Below are 22,412 nucleotides of genomic sequence, written 5' to 3' on the forward strand. Positions count from 1 at the left end.
GGGTTCAAGCGATTCTCGTGCCTCAGCCTCCCGAGTAGCTGGGACTACAGACATGCGCCACCACCCCTGGCTAATTTTTGTATTATTAGTAGAGATGTGGGTTTCTCCATATTGGTCAGGCTGGTCTCGAACTCCCGACCTCAGGAGATCGGCCCGTCTCGGCCTTCCAAAGTGCTGGGATTACAGGCGAAACAGGCAGACAGGTCTGGGACCTTGGCATTTGCTCCTCCAGGGCTCCTGGGTCAGTGCTCTGCTCTGGCCTTCGCTAAATGCTTCTTGCTTGGTGAGAGTTGCCTAAAGGGAATCAGTTTATAAATGTTTAAGCGCCTCCCCAGAACCTGGTTCTCTAGATCCCCAAATCTCTGATAAGTTTCCTGGTGTCGCTAGTAATGAGGTTAGTTTATTGGCGGCATAAGGTGGGATCCTGGGGAGAGTGAGACTGTGGGACCAGAAGCTTGGCATTTTCCTTCTTCCCGTGGCTCCCGATTCTTCTTTTCCAGTTTTCCAGAGCAATGGCTGCCAGGTTTTCCTTATATTTAAGTAGTTAATGAAGTTAAGACTGGATCCCTGTCATTTATTTGCCTTATGAGTTTGTATAAGTTATTTCGCAGTGCCCAGATTTCCTCATCTTTAAGATTAGCAATACCAAATTCACAAACTTGTCGGGAGGATTGAGTAAATGAGTTATGTGTAAATCCTTAGCACTAGGCAGGTACTTAATAATACTAAGTGTATGTAGATGCCCAAACATATTTGTCAAATGAACATTAAGTCATCTGAACCGAAGCTTAATACTTTTTCAACAGTAGCACGTCTTTGATCAGTTAAGGAAAACAAACTTAGATTCTGCAGAAAAACAACCAAAATCTTCTTAAAATTATGTATTGAGTAATTTACTATAGAGAGACAGTGTATATAGTATAGTATAGTATAGTATAGTACAGTATAGTATAGTATATTATAGTACAGTACAGTATAGTATAGTACTTAGGGGCAAAATATCTGGACTCACTGCATAGGTTGAACCCAGGTTCTGCCACTGGTGACCTTAAGCAAATTTCTCTAACTCCGTGCCCTAGAGCTAACATCTATAAGGTGGTAATGTAATAGCACCTATCTCAAAAGGTTAATGAATTAATGTAAATCACTTAACATAGTACCTCATACTTTATGAAATTCTATGATTAGTTTGTAGAAGTTTTGTTTGTAAGCCAGTCCTTCCAAAGGAGTGAATTTATTCTGAGAGTAAATTTGTCCATTATTTTGAATACTAAGGTCTTTGACAAGCAAGCGATTTTAGCATTAAGTCATGTCTAGGTAGAACAATCATCATTACCTTTACAGGTCTTTTGTTTCATCCCAATAATGTATGTGAAATCACATTGAAAAGTAGAATGTGCTTTAAGCCTACTTATGTACACAGTACTTTTTGTCATTACAGAGGATGCAGTATATTACTTATAACCCATAGAAGAGTCCAAGACATTAAGAAAACAAGGAAATAAATGCTGCAAGATGATTTTATATAATAAAAGAAGTATTACTAGTTAGTAGTAGGTTGGTTTTTAAATTAATGAGTTCAAGAGCAAATCCTAAGAGTAATAAAAGAAAGATAACTATGGTATGGGAGAAAGATGAATTTGAGTTAGTTCTTGAAAAATAATTGGAAATAATTGCACTCCGCACATTCCAATTTTCCCTATAGTCTTTTCTGGTATAAAAAAATTTATAATAGAAATTTTAGTATTGTATGATGACTTTTTTATTTATTTAATTTATTTATTTTTGAGACAGAGTCTTGCTTTGTCACCCAGGCTGGAGTGCAATGGAGTGATCTCGGCTCACTGCAACCTCCACCTCCTGGATTCAAGCGATTCTCCTGCCTCGGCCTTCCGAGTAGCTGGGATTACAGGCGCCGTCACCATGCCCAGCTAATTTTTTTATTTTTAGTAGAAACGGGGTTTCACCGGGTTGGCCAGGCTGGTCTCAAACTCCTGACCTCAGGTGATCCACCTGCCTCGGCCTCCCAGAGTGCTGGGATTACAGGCATGAGCCACCGCACCCAGCCGTATGATGACTTTTTTCTAATCATTCATTTCACGATGGAGCTTGTTTAGAGTAGGCAACAATGCTGAAAAAAATAGTAACCTTTTGGGACTCCTTTCTCCAAGTATAAAATGATAATACAACTTCCAATCAATTGTCCAGTATGTCACTTTGTAAAAACATTTTGATACTATGGAGTAGACATTTGCTGAGGATTGCCACCTTATTAAGTGGTACAACTTTTGGTTTGCTTATATGCCGCATTTCATGTCTCTTTTCTCTTGGCCTATGTAGAATTGCTTTTAAGTTACTCGGAGTACTCCAGCCCACACAGAATTCTCTCTTTTCTGAATTCCTATAGCATGTATAATCCAAACTACATTATCTAACACTGAGTATCATAATATTGGACATGTGTAGAATTCATTAGTTTTTCTCACTTGTGAGTTAGACAGGGGTAAGTCATATTATTAACATTTCACACATTTGGAAATAACATTTCACACATCTGGAAACTGGGGCTTAGAGAGGACAAGTAATTTGCCGAAGTTCAGAGTGCCAAGTCCACATCATAACCAAGGTCACTTGGATTCTAGTTCAGTTGGTTTTCCACAGTATGACGTGCTAATGTTCATTTTGTTGGCCATTTGTTTCATGTATGTGGATCTTGTAAGTTCCTTGTCGAGAATCAGAAATTCCCCAGAGCTACACAGGCAGTTTCCTGTACAACTCAGGGGTCTCTAAGTATCTATCTCTTGTGTTTTTATTAAATATGTTGCCCTCTGCTACTCATTGGACATATTCAGTGTTTAAAAAACATTTTTGGCCTTGTATTAAGCTAATTTTAAAGTTGAACAGGTTACTGCCTAGAATTTTAGCCTTTCTTCTAAGTGTGACATAAGTTCTTTGTAAACAAGCTCCCTCTTCAAATAAAAATAGCTTTTTTCTTATTATAAAAATAGTGTGAACTTATTGAATAATGTTTTCTTATAAAAGTGAGGCATGTTAAGTATAGAAGTTTTAGGAAATACCAACAAGCAAAAAGAAGGAAACGGAAACTGCCCATACTCTTACCACTGGCAAGCACTTAGAATATACCCTTCTGCTCCTTTTTCTTTGCATAGATAATATAAGTGAATGTTTTTCTTTTATTAACAAGTTTGCAAACTAACAATCTTTAAATCTAGCCTGTATAACAAATAAAAGTGTGTTTGCTTAGGAGTTTTGAGGCAATTTGATACTATCTACAGGTGCATTTTGTGTGTTTTTTCCCTCCAAGTCTAAGAAGCCATATTACTGGTATCTACAACTCTGAAACACTTGTAAAGTATTTGACAGTAGCATTTTGTTCTTTAAATCCTATTAAAGGATTTTGACATTTCAGAAGCTTTCAAACAGGAAACGTGTCTCCCAGGGAAGATTATTCAGCACTATTTGAAAAATGAAAAGTGAAAGTGAGAGTGAGATAGGAAGATTTAGGCCTTTCTGAAGCTGCAGACTGAATGTGGAGTTTTCTTCCTTAGGCAATAACTGTAACCTGAATATTTATTTATCTGTCTAATCTGAGTGAGTCTGGTTCAGCTAGATAAGATTAGAGTATTAGGATTTTTGTGAGGTATTTTAAATAGCTTACTGTCAAAATATTCACTAGAATTTTTGCTTTGGCAATCATTTTAATTTTCCCTTTTTCTTTGGAAATGGAATTTGTTTACTTTTTAAAGTGATTAATATTCTCAGTTGATTTTCTATTCTTTCTTGAGATGGTTCCTTAATTTTAATTGTAGCACCAGTCCTTTTCATATATGCTTTTGTATGTGTATAAATATAATAACTAACATTTGTAGTTGTGGAAACATTTTAGGGCTTTGTTATCATGAGCCTAAAGATAATCGCCATTGGCTGGATTCCTTCAGTTTCTTCTGTTGTTCTGTTCCTTGCATTTCAAATGCCTTTAAGTGCTTTAAATTGTATTTTCAATTGGTAGCTTTCATGTATATTCTCCAACCGAAGTTGGCATTACACAATATGCTGATGGTTTAACATGAAGAGTGAAGAGATAAATTGATACTTTAGGGATTGGTTCCAGAACCCCTGCAGATACCCAAATCTATAGATGCTTAAAGTCCATTATATACATGGTATAGTATTTGCATATTACCTATGCAGATACTCCTGTGTACTTCAAATCATCTCTAGATTATTTATAATACTTAATATGACATAAATGCTATGTAAATAGTTGTTATACCATCTTGTTTAGGGAATATTGACAGAAAAAAAGTCAGTACATGTTCAGGATAGATGCAAGCATCCATTTTTTTTTTCTGAATAATTTTGATCCATAGTTTGTTGAATTGTGGATTCAGAATCCATGGATATGGAAGGCCAACTGTAGTAATTAATAAACCTGTTTATGGTTACATAAATAATGACGGTCAATTTCTATTAAGGCAGTTTCTAACACAGTTTTTTTCTTTGAGCAGATCATGACAAGATGTTTAAGATGAGTGAAAAGATATTACTCCTGTGTGTTGGAGAGGCTGGAGACACTGTACAGTTTGCAGAATATATTCAGAAAAACGTGCAACTTTATAAGATGCGAAATGGTGGGTAAGACTTAGAGTTTTGGTTGGCATATGAGTTTACTAGGGCTTCCATTACAAAAGTCACAGACTGGGTGGCTTAAACAACAGAAATGTATTTTCTCACAGTTCTAGATGTTAGAAGTCAAAAATTAAGGTATTGGCAGGGTTGATTTCTGAGGCCTCTCTCCTTGGCTTGCAGATGGCCATCTTCTCCCTGTGTCTTCACATGATTTTTCCCTTTGTACTGTATCCAGATTTCCTCTTCTAAGAATACCAGTCATATTGGATTAGGAACTCATTTTAATTTAATAACCTCTTAAGGATCCCTTCTCCAAATACAGTCACTTTCTAAAGTACTAGGGATTAAGACTTCAACATATGAATTTTTGGTGGACAAAATTCAGCCTATAACAATTGGTTTGTCTTTAAATTTGAACTGAAAAATAATATTCTTTAAGACTTATGTGGTCATATTTTCTTTTTTTTTGAGACGGAGTCTCGCTCTGTTGCCCAGGCTGGAGTGCAGTGGCGCGATCTCTGCTTACTGCAACCTCCGCCTCCCAGGTTCAAGCGATTCTCCTGCCTCAGCCTCCTGAGTAGCTGGGACTACAGGCACGCACCACCACGCCCAGCTAATTTTTGTATTTTTAGTAGAGACAGTGTTTCACCACGTTGACCAGGATGGTCTCCATCTCTTGACCTTGTGATCTGCCCACCTCGGCCTCCCAAAGTGCTGGGATTACAGGTATGAGCCACCATGCCCAGCCCATATTTTCATTAGAGTTTTCTGTGTTTAAGAAGTTGTCTAGACCCTAAAGATTCTAATCCTTCATAAAAGATTTTCTACAAAAATCCTAGAGCAGAGAACTATTGTAACACTGATAGCTGATAGATAAAATTAACACCATCGGCCTGGTATGATGGCTCATGCCTGTAATCCCAGCAATTGGGGAGGCCAAGGTGGGAGGATCACTTGAGACCAGGAGTTTAAGACTAGCCTGAGCAATGTAGTGACACCTCATCTCTACAAAAAAAAAAAAAATTTTTTTTTTTTTTGAGATGGAGTTTCACTGTTGTTGTCCAGGCTGGAGTGCAATGGCACGATCTCAGCTCACTGCAACCTCTGCCTTCCAGGTTCAAGCGATCCTCCTGCCTCAGCCTCCCAAGTAGCTGGGATTACAGGCATATGCCACCACGCCTGGCTAATTTTGTATTTTTAGTAGAGACAGGGTTTCTCCATGTTGGTCAGGCTGGTCTCAAACTCCTGACCTTAGATGATCTGCCCACCTCGGCCTCCCAAAGTTCTAGGATTACAGGTGTGAGCCACCATGCCCGGCCTTCTACAAAAAAGTTTTCAAAAATTAGCTGAGTGTGGTGGCATGCACCTATAGCCCTAGCTACTCAGGAGGCTGAGGCAGGAAGATCGTTTGAGCCCAGGAGGTCGAGGCTGCAGTGAGTTATGATTGTGCCACTGCACTCTGGAAGGCAGCAAGACTCTGTCTCTAAAAAAAATTTTTTAAACCAACCAAAAAAAAAAAAAAACCCAACACCATCTTGGAGGTAGGGATGGTAGTATCAGACTTTTTAAGTGTTAGATATTTCAGAGGATGTGGTTTGAGTTTAAAAGTATCTGAATCTGGCCAGGCACAGTGGCTAACACCTGTAATCCCAGCACTTTGAGAGGCTGAGATGGGAGGATCACTTGAGGTCAGGAGTTTGAAACCAGCCTAGGCAACAAAGCAAGACCCTGGCTCTATAAAAAATAAAAATATTTAGCTGGGTGCAGTGGTGCACACCCATAGTCCCAGCTACTCAGGAAGCTGAAGTGGGAAGATCGCTTGAGCCCAGGAGTTCAAGGTCTCAGTGAGCCATGATAGTGCCACGGCACTCCAGCCTCCTGGTGCGACAGAGTGAGACCCTGTCTCAAAACAAAGAAACAAAAAAATCTGAATCTCAGCGTCAAAAAACCTAAGTAAACCTTGGCTTTACTATTTTTTACGTGATAAGTCATTTATCTTCTCTGGGCCTTTATTTTCCTTATCTCTAAAATGAATTATAATACTAATGAATAGTACATATGAAAATGTTTTGTAAACTTAAAGCATTGTGTAACTAACTAGAAGTATTTACTGTGCCATAAAAGGGTTCTACCTTACTCTCTGGTAGGTTCCCTTCTGGAGAGATAATTAAGACTTTTGTGAAGTATTTTGTGAGCTCTCTCTGGGGCTAATGAACTCTTATCCACTGGGAAAGCCTCCCTAGCAAACGATACTAGCCACTAGAACTCTGATCCAGGAATGTTTGTAGTGGTGGTCTGGCAGAGAAAACCTTATTTCCACTTACTTCACAGTTCAATAACAACATTATACACTGCACTGGTATAATATGGAGCTATGAAGGAAGTTAATTTGAATATACTTGCATGTGTAAAATGACCAAAGATCTATTCACATAGTTTTTTGGGCAGTGGATTTAGCATTTGTATTCAATTCCATAAATACTTTCGAGGGCCTCTTCTATGGTAAGCATTCTGCTTAATACTTAAGAGAACTCAAAGATGAATAAGGCTTAGTGCTGACATTCAGGTACATAAAGTACATGGTACTTAGGTTTATGCAGGTTTAGAATATTTCAAGAATTCTGCTTTTTTTTCCAGTGGTTCCACTTTTTGCCTGCATAACAAATGAAGTATGTCAGTAATGCTTCTGAAGTCCAGTAGGTACTGTATGACTTCACTGGCTGTCCTGAGAGAGGGAGAAGAGTGAACAAGAGTAGCAAGTGTTGTTTGTTATTGGGTTTTAGGGTCTAAAGTCAGTGCACAGACAAAAACTGTATTTGGTTAAAATTGCCCTTAAAGACCCTTAAATTACCTGCCAAGTACAGTTTTGTGTATGTAACTCTATATAGTAATTCTTATATAAGTTAAAGAACTGAGCTAAAATAAGGGAAAGAAAGAGAAAATCTATATGCAGATAATCAGGCGTGACTTTTCTGCCTTTTGGATAACGGTCAGATCTTTAGTGTTGTTTAGGGGGTTAAGTAAAGAATTGAATAGTATTCCCACTTGTCCAGGTTCCTTCTTTTTTTTGTTTTTCTTTTTTGAGTCAGGGTCTTGTTCTGTTGCTTAGATTGGAGTACAGTGGTGCAGTCTCAGCCCACTGCAACTTCCAACTCCTGGGCGCAAGTGATTCTCGTGCCTCAGCCTCCTGAGTAGCTGGGATTACAGGCATGCACCGCCATACCTGGCTAATTTTTTGTATTTCAAGTAGAGACAGAGTTTCGCTATGGTGGCCAGGCTGGTCTTAAACTCCTGTCCCCAAGTGATCCACCCACCTGGGCCTCCCAAAGTGTTCTGGGATTACAGGTGTGAGCCACTGTGCCTGGCCTCTTTTTTTTTTTTTTAAATTATTATTTTTGTTGTTGTTGTTGTTGTTGAGACAGGGTCTCACTTCTGTCACCTAGGCTGGAGTGCAGTGGCACAATCATGGCTCATTGCAGCCTTGACTTCCCAGGCTCAGGTGATCCTTCCACCTCAGCCTCCCAACTACCTGGGAAAACAGGTGTGCACCACCACCCCTGGCAAATTTTTATATTTTTAGTAGAGACAGGGTTTCATCATGTTGCCCAGAATGGTCTTAAACTCCTGGGCTCAAGTGATCTGCCTGCCTCAGCTTCCCAAAGTGCTGTGATTACAGGCATGAGCCACTGCGCCTGGCCAAGGGTTGCTTTCATTATGATTTAATATGCACTAATAGACTTGTGAGGATAAAGTACAGTAATACATGTGAAAACACTCAGCATAGACCCTGAAACATAGTTGCTGCTCAATAAATATTTGTTAGGATTTTAATCTGAATCTCTCCTAATTTGACAGTGGTATTTGAAATGTTGTAAGCAATTACTTAACCACACTGCTGTGTGTCTTTCCATACTGACATTTTCTGTGTGGGCCCACTGAGTTATGGATCATTGTTGTGCCTTTTGGCACTGGTCCCATTCTACAGGGGGATTAAGCTCCAAAGTGAATGCGTTATTACATGTGCACCTGATGCCATTCCTCTGGGTTGTACCTTTGTTGGTATGACACCTTTTATTTTTGAAGTTTTAACACTTGAGATACTCTATTTTTAAAAATATTGCAGAATGATGGAAATGTTCTTTTTCTGTGGCTTATACTTTTGAAAGTCATATTATACTTCTTAATTAAAATATTTTTTTAATAAACTATGACTCTGAGGTAGTCCTAACTTCTAGCCTCTCTTTTCCCAATATCCTTTTTGTTCCTATTTTCATTTTTTTAGAGACAGGGTCTTGCTCTGTCACCCATGCTGGAGTGCAGTGGCACAATCATAACTCACTGCGGCCTTGAACTTCTGGGGTCAATTGATCCTCTCCACTCAGCCTCCTGAGTAGCTGGGACTACAGGCATGTACCACCATGCCTAGAAACTTAAAAAAAAAAATTTTTTTTAGAGATGGGGTCTCACTATGTTGTCCAGGCTAGTCTCAAACTCCTGGGCTCAAGCGATCTTCCCACCTTGGTTTCCCACAGCTCTAGGATTACAGGCATGAGCCACTGTGACTGGCCCCCAATATCCTTTTTAAAATAAACTTTTAAAAGATTGGCATCTAAGACATCTTTCTTTTTTTTCACTTCCTGTGTATTCGTGCTCCTTTCCTTCTATGGCAGAAACCACAGTGTGTTGATGAATGAATAGTTTAAGCAAGGCTGCTAGAAGTTTCATTCCACTATAGAACTGGTTCTGTTTGTGGCCAAGAATTGCTGTCAGTACTAACCAGCTATTTCATAGCTGTTGCATGAGGAAAGGGACTAGAGTAGGATTGTACCCCTCAGTCTATGCTTTGTTTACTCTGAGTGTACAAAAGATGGTGGGCTTTAGGAACAGGGGTAGTGAATAATTTGGGGCACTGTTATTCCTTCTGCTTTACTTTAAGTATGACTCTTTATCTCTTCTACCAGGATATGAATTGTCTCCCACGGCAGCAGCTAACTTCACACGCCGAAACCTGGCTGACTGTCTTCGGAGTCGGGTAAGTAATATATCAGACATTGTTAGATAGAGGAGAAAAATCCTTTGTGCTTCTTTTATATTCTCATTATACATGAGTAGTATTTTTGCCCTTTTTTGGCCTTCCAGAACCCTTCCTGTTGCTACTTGTTCATTCTTAAGTCCAATGTCTTTGTGCACAGTTGTTATTAATAGGTACAGCCCAAAGGGCAAATATTCATTCCCAGAGAATTGGTTGGGACACACCAATATGAAGGCCTGTGACAACTTACCCTTTTTTTCCCCCTAAAAACTATTTTTTAGAGCAGTGTTAGGTTCACAGCAAAATTGAGAAGAAGTATAAAGATTTCCCACATTCCTTCTCACCCACATGTATAGCATTCCCCGTTATCAGCATCTTCCACCAGGGTGGTACATTGTCACAAATGATGAGCCTACATTGACAGTAATCACCCAGGTCCATAGTTTACATTAGGGTTTACTTTTGCTGTTGTGCATGTTATGGGTTTGGACAAATGTATAATGACATGTATCTACCATTACAGGATACAGAGTATTTTCACTGCCCTAAAAATCCTTTGTACTCTACTTATTCATCCTTCCCCATCCCCGCAACTCCTGACAACCACTCATCTTTTTACTTTTTCCATGGTTTTGCCTTTCCCGTCATGTCATATAGTTGGAATCATGGATTATGCAGCCTTTTCAGATTGGCTTCTTTTATTTGGTAATACACATTTAAGGTTACCCTATGTCTTTTCATGGCTTGATAGCTCATTTCTTTTTAACATGGAAAAATACTCCATTGTCTAGATATACTACAGGTTATTTATCCATTCACTGAAGGACATCTTGGTTGCTTCCAAGTTTTGGCAATATGAATAAAGCTACTGTACACATCCATGTGTGGGTTTTTGTTTGAACATAAGTTTTCTTTTTTTGCGTAAATACCAAGGAGTGTGATTGCTGGATCATATAGTAAGAGTACGTTTAGTTTTTTCAAAGTGTTTTTGTAGCAAACCATATTACTTAATACCTGTGACTGAAAGTCTCTATGTGTTAGTGAAAGTAGAACTTTGAAAATAATAATTCAGATTTTTTTAATTTTTATTTTTTTGAGATGGAGTTTCACTCTTGTTGGCCAAGCTAGAGTGCGATGGCGCAATCTTGGCTTACCGCAACCTCTGCCTCCTGGGTTCAAGTGATTCTCCTGCCTCCATTTCCCAAGTAGCTGGGATTACAGGCATGCGTCACCACGCCCGGCTAATTTTGTATTTTTAGTAGACACGAGGTTTCTCCATGTTGGTCAGGCTGTCAGGCTGGTCTCGAACTCCTGATCTCAGGTGATCTGCCCGCCTTGGCCTCCCAAAGTGCTGGGATTACAGGCGCGAGCCACCGCACCTGGCCAGTAATGTGGATTTTTATCTCGAGATTACTTATCTGTGTTTCTCTTTTTTTCTTTTCTTTTCTTTTTTTTTTTTTTTTTTTTGAGACAGGGTCTCACTCCAGTTGCCCAGGCTGGAGTGTAGTGGTGTGATCTTAGCTTACTGAAGCCTCAGCTTCCCGGGTTCAGGTGATTCTCCCACCTCAACCTCCCAAGTAGCTGGGACTACAGGTGTGCACCACCACATCTGGCTAATTTTTTGTATTTTTAGTGGAGGCAGGATTTCACCATGTGGCCCAGGCTGGTCTTGAACTCCTAGACTCAAGCGGTCTGCTGGCCTTGGCCTTTCAGAGTGCTGGGATTATAGGATTGAGCCACTGTACCTGGCGTACTTACCTGTGTTTTTCTATGACTTTTTCCCAAAGCATATAGCATTGTTCCTCTTTACTTATTCTAGCCTTGTTGCTATTCTAGAGCTGTCTCAATTTCATCGACAGCATGTTAAAAGATGCAACACTAAGTTAAGGATTGAATGCATTAAAGATTGTATAGGATGTGCTAGGAAAGTTCATATGGTTGCTAAAGGTGTGTGTTATTCCCTTCCCACAGGGACTAAATAGAGCCTTACCATGTGATCTCACCCCTGTGCCTGTTTACTCATCTATGAAATGGAGATAACTTCCTAACCCCACAGGAGTGCCAGGAAAATGAATGCTTGTAAATCATAATATTTAACATTCATATGACTTTTGCCCAAAGCATTTTGCTTAATAATTTAATCTACTCACTATTCCGCTGAGAAAGATAGTAGTTAATTCTCTATCACTGAGATGAAGTGAAAGGCATAAAGTGGCAAAGGGACTAGCTCCAGGTCACACAGCAGGTCAGACAAAGCTAAAATAATGGTGCCATAATTGTTTGACTATTCTGCCTTTGGTTCTTCAGTAGTGTTTCTAGAACACTGATGCTATTCATATTTTTATTATGGTTTGAGTTTTCATCTGTACTTGCTTAAAATAACAAGTTACTTTTTTTAAAGTTACTTACTACAGATCTATAAAGCAGTTTATTTTCTAGTGCCTAATAATCTTGGACTGATAATTTCTCAATAAATAGCACCTCTCAGTGCTAGCTTTGACCAAGGGCTTGTACGATCTGAGGGATCATGAAGTTTGAAGAGAAGCTAGAAACGTGTAGGATTGAGAGGAGGAGGCAAATTTACATACATTGTTTTGACCTGGGTGAAAGATCAGTAGTCTTTTCTTAAAAAAAAAAAAAATATATATATATATATATATGTATATATATATTTATTTATTTATTTATTTTTCTCTTCCAAGAAAGTCATTGTCACCAAGTGGTCTTTTCTTCACTCCTCCTTGAGAAAGGAAAATGGGTCAGATATTAGTTTTTCTGTCACCCAGAAGTTCCTGTGGTGTTCAGCATTTTATGGCTTGCCATGTACAATGTTCCTCTGACTTATCAGGCAGAACCGGAGTAAGAATTCCAGCTTTGGGCACAATAAATACTGTGTCATAAATATCACAGACATTAAGTGAATTAAGCTCCTTTTTGGAATTGAGATAAGAATGGCAGTATGCTTCATGCAAATGCGGTGAATCTGGTTTAATCTTCTCCTAGCAGAAATGTTTGATGTCTTAACAAATATCCCTTGTAGACAGTGACATGGGGCTCTGGTAAATATTGACTACCTCTGCCTGAGCTTTTCCAATAGGTCCAATCTCTGTTCCCCCATCTCCTTATCAAAATAGATTCTTAGTTCTAAAATATGAATTTATATTTTAGTCATTTTATTCTGCGAAGAGAGATGATAGTTTGTCAGTGTTCCTAATAAGTGCAAAGTCACCAAATTTAGTATATTTACATGGTCACACCAGTTGGCAGATGTGACTCATTTTGGGTCAGCCAGTTACCATGTATAACTTCTGTGTCTGTAGCTCAAATTGTTTGATTTCTAATTTGCTCTGTGTATGTGTGGTGGTTTGGTTGGGAGGACATTTACTACCACTGAGTATATAACGAATCTTACATAAACTGGTTCATTAAAATGTAGGCAATTTAGCATTTAGGTTAAGAGCATAGTCTCTGGAATTGGACTACCTGGGTTTGAATATTTGCTTACTGACTTACTAGCTGGATGTCTTTGGACAAATTTTAAGCTTAATTTCCTTATTTACCAATTTCAAAAAGTTATTATGAAGATTAAATGAGGTAATAATGCAAAGCTCTTACTTTTTTTTTTGAGACAAGATCTCACTCTGTCATCTAGGCTGGAGTGCAGTGGTATGATCACAGCTCTCTGCAGCCCCTTGACCTTTCAGGCCCAGATGATCCTTCCACCTCAGCCTCCCTGGCAGCTGGAACTGTAGGTGCATGCCACTATGCCTGGCTAATTTTTTGTAGAGATGGGGTTTCTCCATGTTGCCAGACTGGTCCTGAACTCCTGGGCTCAAGCAATCCTCCCGCTTCTGCTTCCCAAAGTGCTGGGATTACAGGCATGAGCCACCATGCCCAGCCCACTTGTGTTTTTATGCTGCAATTGCTGTTTGGTTGAAGAAGCAATTGAATGGCTATAAGTTAGTTTTTCATGAGGGATCATTTGTTGTACTTTTTTTTTTTTTTTTTTGAGATAGGGTCTCGCTCTGTCACTTAAGAGGTGGCACAGTCACAGCTCACTGCAGCCTCAACCTCCCGGGCTCAAACAATACTCCCACTTCAGCCTCCCACATAGCTGGAACTACAGGCGCCAAGCCACCATGCTGGTATTGATAGGGAAAATAGAAGTAAAATAACATTGAACATGTATTATGTGCTAGGATTTTTCTAGATCTACACAGTCCAGTATGGTAGCCAACTAGCCATATGGGGCTATTTAAATTTAAGTTAATTAAAATTAAATAAAACTTAAAATTCAGTTTCTGGAGGAAAATCTCCTGGTAGACTTTGCCTGAATGCTAAATCAACTTTTGTTTCTTAAAAAAAAAATTCTGTTCCTCAGTCACAGCCACATTTCAGGTACCCAATAGCCGCAGCTACTGTATTGGACATCACAGATCTGGAACATATCCATCATCATAGAAGTTCTCTTGGACAGTGCTATTCTAAATACTTACATATGTATCTGTTATTAAGTATCCTTATTATGACACCATAAGATGTGTGTTATCCCCGTTGTACTTACAAGGATGTTAAGTATTTCTCTTAGATATGTTTCCAAAGCACATATATACTATGTTAAAGGTTAAGATTCCAACTTCAAATATCAAACTCTTTCGTGGTTTCTTCTTTATTAATTAGTGGACTAATGTACCAGTGTATTTGTGCATTTAGGGAAACATGAAATGTTCAGTTTTGTTAAAATGTCAAAATTGCACATAGTATTATATAGATAAGTTTGAATATATGTCCATTGTAGGTTTTCAATAAGTGTTTACTGAAAAAGTGTCATCCAGCTAGGTCTATATATTCCGCTGAGAATGTTAATTATGCATTTATACACTGGAAGGGAATTCTTAATGAATGGAATACCGGAAGAAGTATTCTTAATAAATGGATGTTAATTTGTATAGGAATTAAAGGCATGAAATCATCAGAAGACGAAAAAAGACAGATGGGGGAAAATTTCAGAAGCCTTCATTTTAGTTGTTTATTTAAATGCCTGTATACATTTAAGATGGTCTCTTCTTGTTGGTTAGACCCCAAAGAGCAGAAAAAGGGCTTATACTATGCTCAAGGCTTGCTTGCTTCGGCCAGGCACAGTGGCTCATGCCGGTAATCCTAGCACTTTGGGAGGCCAAGATGGACAGATCAATTGAGCCCAGGAGTTCAAGACCAGCCTGGCCAACATGGTGAAACCCCATCTCTACTAAAAATACAAAAAATTAGCCAGATGTGGTGGCACACACCTGTAATCCCAGTTACTCAGGAGGCTGAGGCAGGAGAATAGCTTGAACCCAGAAGGTGGAGGTTGCAGTGAGCCGAGATGGTGCTACTGCACTCCAGCCTGGGTGACAGAGCAAGACTCTGTCTTAAAAAAAAAAAAAAAAAAAGGCTTGCTTGCTTAAATTCTCCTTACAGTTTGACTAATGTCAGAGGATGATGAGTTATGGGGCTATTTCTTTTTTTTTGAGACGGAGTCTTACTCTGTCACCCAGGCTGGAGTGCAGGGGCACGATCTCGGCTCACTGCAAGCTCCACCTCCCGGGTTCATGCCATTCTCCTGCCTCAGCCTCCCGAGTAGCTGGGACTACAGGTGCCCGCCACCATGCCCGGCTATTTTTTTGTATTTTTAGTAGAGACGGGTTTCACCATGTTGGCCGGGATGGTCTCGATCTCTTGACCTCGTGATCCACCCGCCTCGGCCTCCCAAAGTGCTAGGATTACAGGCATGAGCCACCATGCCTGGCCTATTTCTTACTTAAAATGAATTATGTGGCATATTTGATGTAGCCCATCTGAATGCCCTAAAATTATCTCCATTTAACAGATAGAGAGACAGGTATAAACCAGGCAAATCTGGTGTCCTTGGGAACGTGAAATTTTGTGGCAAGGCTTAGAGTAGGATGCCGGCCTCCATGATGTGTAATTGTTGGGTTTCACTGCCACACTGGCCAAAGAGTTTTCATAGAACTTTTTCTGAAGTGTTTCATGAGCCTTTGGTAATTTATCTTTTTATCTATTTATTTGTAAATGCTTAGCAAGTAAACAGTAGAAATAATGAGTTGAAAAGATATCCAGCCTGAGGTAGTGGTTTTCAAACTTTATTCTGTGAAGCTGCTTCAGGATACACACCAAGGAAGACCAGTGTGCAATGCTTTTTTTTTTTTTTTTGAGATGGAGTTTCGCTCTGTCGCCCAGGCTGGAGTGCAGTGGCATGATCTCAGCACACTGCAACCTCCACCTTCCGGTTTCAAGTGATTCTTCTGCCTCAGCCTCCTGAATAGCTGGGACTACAGGCATGCGCCACCATGCCTGGCTAATTTGTGTATTTTTAGTAGAGACGGGGTTTCAACATATTGGCCAGGTTGGTCTTGAACTCCTGACCTCGTGATCCACCTGCCTTGGTCTCCCAAAGTGCTGGGATTACAGGCATGAGCCACTGCACCCGGCCAAGTGTTCAGCACTTTAGCTGTGCTTCATATAGCTCAACTCAGCTTTTATCTATTTGATAGATAGGAATTCTAGGTAAAGTTTTATTTGAAAAGGTGCCATCACTGTTCCCTTACCACCAAAGAGCCCTGCAATAGGCAATAGGAGGTTTAATACTAGCTCTGCTGTGAGTTAGTTGAAAACCTTGGGAGAAAGCAAGCATTTGATTGGATGGTTTTTAGGGTTTCTTCCAGCCCCCAAATAGCATGATTTAAAAATCTCATGTTAAGACCATAACCAGACTTGAATTTTTATTTTTATTTTATTTTTTAGGGAAAGGGAAAGAATATGTAGGAAAAGATTTCAGGTCTTAGTCATTTCCAGCAGTGACCAAAGCTTATCCCCACACTCTGGCCTTAATTCAAGGGTGTTTGGTCTGGTTAGTAGTAGGCATGTATAGCGTGCTCCTGTCCTAGAAGAAGCCTGTTGCTTTGAGCCTTCTCTTCTGACCATGAGAATTATTCTTATGCCTTAGGTGGCTGGCACAAAGACATCATCTGTTTATTGGTATCGGTGAGGTCATGTGAACAGATGGCCCAGGTGAAACCCTGACTTTGCAACTCTTGTCCCTTATACACTACCAACCATTTGTTACATGTGATTGAAACATCACTAACAAGGGTAATTTCACATGCTTTTTGGCAAATGTGGTTAGCAGGATGTGACATGATGCAGCACTGCCTTCTTCCTCCATGTGCCATCTCCCTTGAGGCCTCATCTTCTCTACTTGCCCCCGTCTCACCCATGCCGAGGCTTGCCTTCAGCTCACCTGCTCCAGATGGGCAGCACAGTGGGAGGACACTGGCAAAGGCAGATGTGTTTATTTTCCGGAGACAAAATGTTGTGCTGCTGCAGATGGCAGTGCCTTGGAGCAAGAGGCAGCCTTTGACACTGCTGCCACACAGCCTGGGCATCTTGACAGACAGAGCCAGCTTACTTTTGGGGATGGGGAAATTCAAAAATAAAAAACGAAAATCAAGATGTACATTATGCAGCTTTTGGACTTTCAGTGCAAGCAGCAGCCCTTTTAGACCTGGGGAGCGGTTTTCTTCCCTACCAAACCTTAGTCAGCTAGTGAGCTAACTGTGGATTTTCACTGTAGGCCAAGAGTTATATGTCTGTTCATTACTTTTGTCTCCCAGCCTTAACAGGACATAAAGTAAAAACTGGAAACAAATGGCTACATTTAGATGGATAGATACTCAGTTTGGTTCTGCAAAACATATGTGTATCCCAGGTCCCATCTCACAGGAGTCTCTTAGGATTGGGGGTGGCTCATGTTGGCCCCATTGGAGATACCGCTGTTCTGTTTTTAGTGGTCATTTTGATTATCCAAAGGCCCAGAGACAGATGTGCCTTGAAGTTGAGGTGTCTTAATTAATATGACAACACTTTGTGCTTATGGTGTTTTTCTACTAGGAGGAGTAAGCATTCTGACAGCTGCCCTTTTAAGCAGTAGGCGTATGCATTTGTTAAAGCTTGACTAAGTCCATTAGGAAGACAAAGACTGGCTGTTGAATCATTACACTTACTAGGCTCCTAAAAAAAAAAAACTTGGGAAGATTATTTGAAAGTTACTGGCTTTATCAGGAAATTTTTTTTTCTTTTTTTTTAATGTGCTTTTTTTCCCAGCCCTAGCTAGTTAGGAGTTTGCAGGTGTAAAGTCCTCCCCCTCCCCTTCCCTGTCTCTCTCCAGGGGGTTGTATGTGAGAAGGTGTTGCTTTCTCACTCAGAGAGCATATATGTGCTACCCTGTTGGATGCCTGCTGCTAGCACAGAGAACCCCTGTTCTCATTGAATGGAATAAGCCTATTGGATGGCTGGAATTTTGCAGCCCCATAATGCCAACTTTTCACTTAAAGCATCTTTCCTATCCACAATGGGAGTGAAGCAGTATATGTACTTGGTCTAGACTTGTATTGTTTTAAAACTCGTGTCTTAAAAATTTTGTGATTTCCTATTAAAGTTTGGTTTAAGCCTAAAGCAGGAGAGTGCTGTGTCTGCTTAGTAGGAATGTGCTTTTACTTTTAAAATGTTTACTATTAGAAGTGCAGATTTACCCCCAACTTTTAAGATTGCTTTAAATGACTTGCCCCAGCCTGAGTAGGCATAGGTGTGGGCATGCCCTCCCACATACTCACAGATACAAACACACACAATATCCTGGCATCTTGGTGACTCTTTTTACCTGCCCTGGCCCAAGATCATGTAGGAATATGAATTTAGGGACTGATCTCAACAACCTCATGAGGTTTTCTTTACTCTCTCCCAAAAAAAGTTACCTAAAATGAAGGGCAGTAGGAAGGATTTTCACAGGGGGAAAGGTGGATTTTTCTATTTCTTGACCCAAGAGGTTGTTACATGTATATTTACTGTGTTCATTCGCTATACCATATATATTTTATGCTTTTTTTTCTTCTTTTTGAGACATAGTCTCGCTCTGACGCCCAGGCTGGAGTGCAATGGTGCTGTCTAGGCTCACTGCATCCTCTGCCTCCTGGGTTCAGGCAATTCTCCTGCCTCAGCCTCCCGAGTAGCTGGGACTACAGGCGCGTGCCACCACACCTGGCTAATTTTTGTATTTTTAGTAGAGATGGGGTTTCACTGTGTTGGCCAGGCTCCCGACCTCGTGATCCACCTGCCTTGGCCTCCCAAAGTGCTGGGATTACAGGCATAAGCCACTACGCTTGGCCTATTTTATGCACTTTTATGTGTATGAGTTATTTCATAAAAAGCTATAAGAAAATGAAAAGGAAGACTAAAAGGGCGGGAAAACATATTACTTTTTAACCTAAAAATGAAAAAAAAAAGGGCCAGATTTACCATTACTTTTGAATGTAGACAACAGAGCAAATAGGATTAACTGATTGGAAAGAAGAAAGGAGATAATAGTTTCTGAGTCTTTGTAAACTGAAATGATCCAGCAGAATTCTACACCTCCTTTTCTGACGCTTCCTGATGGATGTGGTTTCTTACAGCCAGGATGTTCCATACCTGCTGATATTCGTTCAGCCAGTCTCCAGCCTGCATTGTCCTTGGGGCTGAGGAAACAAAGGTGCACACCTCAATGTGGGCCTTCAGATGGGGAAATGGAGAAGTAAACAGTCAGTTGCACTGCAGAGTGACAAGTGCTAAGATAGCCATATACACAGGGTACTCTGGGAGCACAGAGCCTTACCTGAGCCTCAAAGGACTTGCTGTCATGAATGCAAAGATGAAACAAAAGGGCAAACTGAAAGCACAGACCAAGGTGTTTGAGAGTATGTTAGGTTAGGCACAGTGATTTGTTAACAGTAGGCAGGGCAGGGATAAATACTTCTCTGGGCCTCCTCATAAGTTTATCTGTCGTGGGATACTGTGTACAAAATAGGGCTCTACTGATTAAAAACAAATATAAATATATATATTTATTTATTTATTTTATACTACATACATAAAATCGATAATCTAAAGTCAGCCGGGCACAGTGGCTCACACCTGTAATCCCAGCACTTTGGGAGGCCAAGGCAGGTGGATCACCTGAGGCCAGGAGTTCGAGACCAGCCTGGCCAACATGGTGAAACCCCCGTCTCTGCTAAAAATACAAAAATTAGCTGGGCATGGTGACAGGTGTCTGTAGTCCTAGGTACTCGGGAGGCCAAGGCAGGAGAATCGCTTAAACCCAGGAGGCAGAGGGTTTTTTTTTTTTTTTTTTTTGAGACAGAGTCTTGCCTTGTCGCCCAGGCTGGAGTGCAGTGGCGCAATCTCGGCTCACTGCAAGCTCTGCCTCCCGGGTTCACGCCATTCTCCTGCCTCAGCCTCCTGAGTAGCTGGGACTACAGGCGCCCGAGGAGGCAGAGGTTTTAATGAGCCAAGATTGTGCCACTGCACTCCAGCCTGGGTGACAGAGCGAGACTCTGTCTCTAAATAAATAAATAAATACAAGCAGTGGGCCTCTCTGGAAGCCTGTTGGCTAAGAGGGGGTTAGCATGATCAGATGAGATTGGTAAGATCATTAGCTCGTTGGCTGTTCTTTGATGGAGCATTTGGGGAAAGAATGAAGGAAGCGGGGAGACCAATGAGGGGCCTCCATGTCAATTAAAGCCGTAGCAATAACTTTTGTTGGATCTGGGGCACTAATGGGGAACACTCTTCTAATAGAAGGGCTCCTAAATAGTCTTTTCCTCAGAATTCCTTAATACTCTATGGATATCTGAAAACATATAACATCATATATAGTCCTAACTACTCTTTTCTAGAAGACCATCTTATTTATTAGCTCAGAGAGATGAATCAGCTTTGATGTTCAGAATTCATAAATTAGATATTCATAGGCATGCTTAGCATGTACAACTTAATATATGCCTTGTAGTGTGCAAGTGTGTAGCAAAGCATGGTTTTTGCATTTGAGATTTTTAAAAACTGACTTAACGGTATGTGGAATCTTAAATTTTCCTAGAAACTGCCAGCTCATGAAAAAAAAGAATTCAAGTGTCCTTGTTGCAAACATGGTGTTGGTTTTATCATTGCACAATCAGCAATTTTATTTTGACGTTATTTGGGGGGAAGCAGTATTTTTGATTAGCAAGTAAAATTAATGTAGAAAACAAATACTGTGTTAACTATTTGGTATAATAAGGCATCTGTGCCATGTTGCATTTCAACTCATTACATTTCTAAACTAATTACGATAAGTTACATCTGTAATAGGAAAACCAATCAAACTTGGAGTCATTGATAGCTTTAGAGAAGTAAAATTTATAGTAACTTTGGAATTACTGAGGAGACCTTTAAAATCTAATTTAGTTAAAAATTGAAATATACACAATATTTAAATTTTTTTGGTTGTAAAATTCACATTTATTGGGCACCTACTACTTAGCAAGTCTTCTTCCAGGAACTTTAACACGAGTGAGTACTTGAATTCCTCACAGCTCTGTCAAGCAAGCAGTACTGTCCTCCACATTACAGATGGGACACTCGAGGCTCCAAGTGGCCTATCTCAAGTAACACAACTGTAAGGTGATAAAGCCACATTCGATTTTCATTGCTTTGTCACAAAAGTACATGCCTATCTTATATGACTTATGGCATTTAAAATCAGAGTTTATCCAAGTAGTAATTTAAAAGATGTTTTTCTTTTAAAGTTTAAAATATTGGTTGTAAATGCAGTAACATTCCTGAGCTTAAGTTCAAGAACTCAGCCATTATATGAGTTTTTACCAGTGTATTAAGCAAAAACATTTGAACATGAGCTAATTGTTATTAAAGGAAAACAAAGACAATTTTTATATTTTTATTTTGGATCTGCCAGCATCAAACAGGTATACCAAATATACTTTTGGAGAATGACCTAAGGCAAGGAAAAGAAAAATTGTTTAGACAGTCTCATTTTCAGAGCAGTGTTTCTTTTATTTTGTCTTGGTCCTCTGAAAATGAAAGGTTTGCTTTGTTTGAGGCACACTTGCCTCCTTATTTCCCAATTTAGTATGAGAATTTATAAATGTGGGCCAGTTTGTTTTTTAGTGCTACAAAAAATAAATGCATTTGGAACAGGAGAGAACAAGAAAGTCAGGTGTTTAATTTAACTTTTTGTTTGTGAAGCTCATTATAGTATTCTGATTTTGATCAGTTTACATTTGTACTTTTTTTCCGTCACAAGATTAAGAGAAAATTGTTTTCAACTTCCAATTCCATACCTTCTCCACTCTGAGTGGCAACTGTAGACAACAGGACCCTAACCGGCCCTGGGTTCTCTCTCGCACCTCTGCTTTTGTCACTCTAGCACTTTGCTAGTCTTCTCCCTTGAATGCACCAACATCCCAACGTGGCTCGCTCTTCAATGCCAGTTAAACTCAGCATTTATCAGGGAAGTTTTTTCTGTATTTGCTCCCCCACCCCCACCACATATGTCACCCTCAATTTCTTATGGCAACTTAGGTATACCTTTGCCACAGTGTCCTGTTGTAATCATTTTCTTTACTGTCTTCCATGTGCGAGTGTGAGAGTGTATGTGTTCATATGAATGAAACCTCTTCACTGGCTGGCTCTTCATTCAGTCTCATGACCTGGGTTATACACTATTTTCTCTTCCCATCTGTCTTTGGACAGCTGTGCTTAAGCTCATTAGGTCCAAATTGAGCTCTTTTCATTTGGACTGCCACTGTCCCCCTTATTGAGAGTCCTAACTCTTCTTTCTCCCTCACCTCTTCTACTGTTA

General features: G+C 39.9%; 1 protein-coding gene across 2 annotated transcripts in view; it reads left to right on the top strand.

Annotated features, from left to right (window-relative positions):
* The window catches only part of PSMB2 (proteasome 20S subunit beta 2), a 38,320-nt gene that overhangs the window by 456 nt on the left and 15,452 nt on the right, over positions 1-22,412 (top strand). For both annotated transcript variants that reach the window (XM_002811065.5, XM_024248586.2), the window contains exons 2-3: positions 4,530-4,652; positions 9,612-9,682. In XM_002811065.5, coding sequence (XP_002811111.1) covers positions 4,530-4,652; positions 9,612-9,682 — 194 coding nt within the window. The remainder of the gene's footprint in view (positions 1-4,529; positions 4,653-9,611; positions 9,683-22,412) is intronic.

The sequence above is a fragment of the Pongo abelii genome, chromosome 1, assembly GCF_028885655.2.
Source record: "Pongo abelii isolate AG06213 chromosome 1, NHGRI_mPonAbe1-v2.0_pri, whole genome shotgun sequence".
Classification (NCBI taxonomy): domain Eukaryota; kingdom Metazoa; phylum Chordata; class Mammalia; order Primates; family Hominidae; genus Pongo; species Pongo abelii.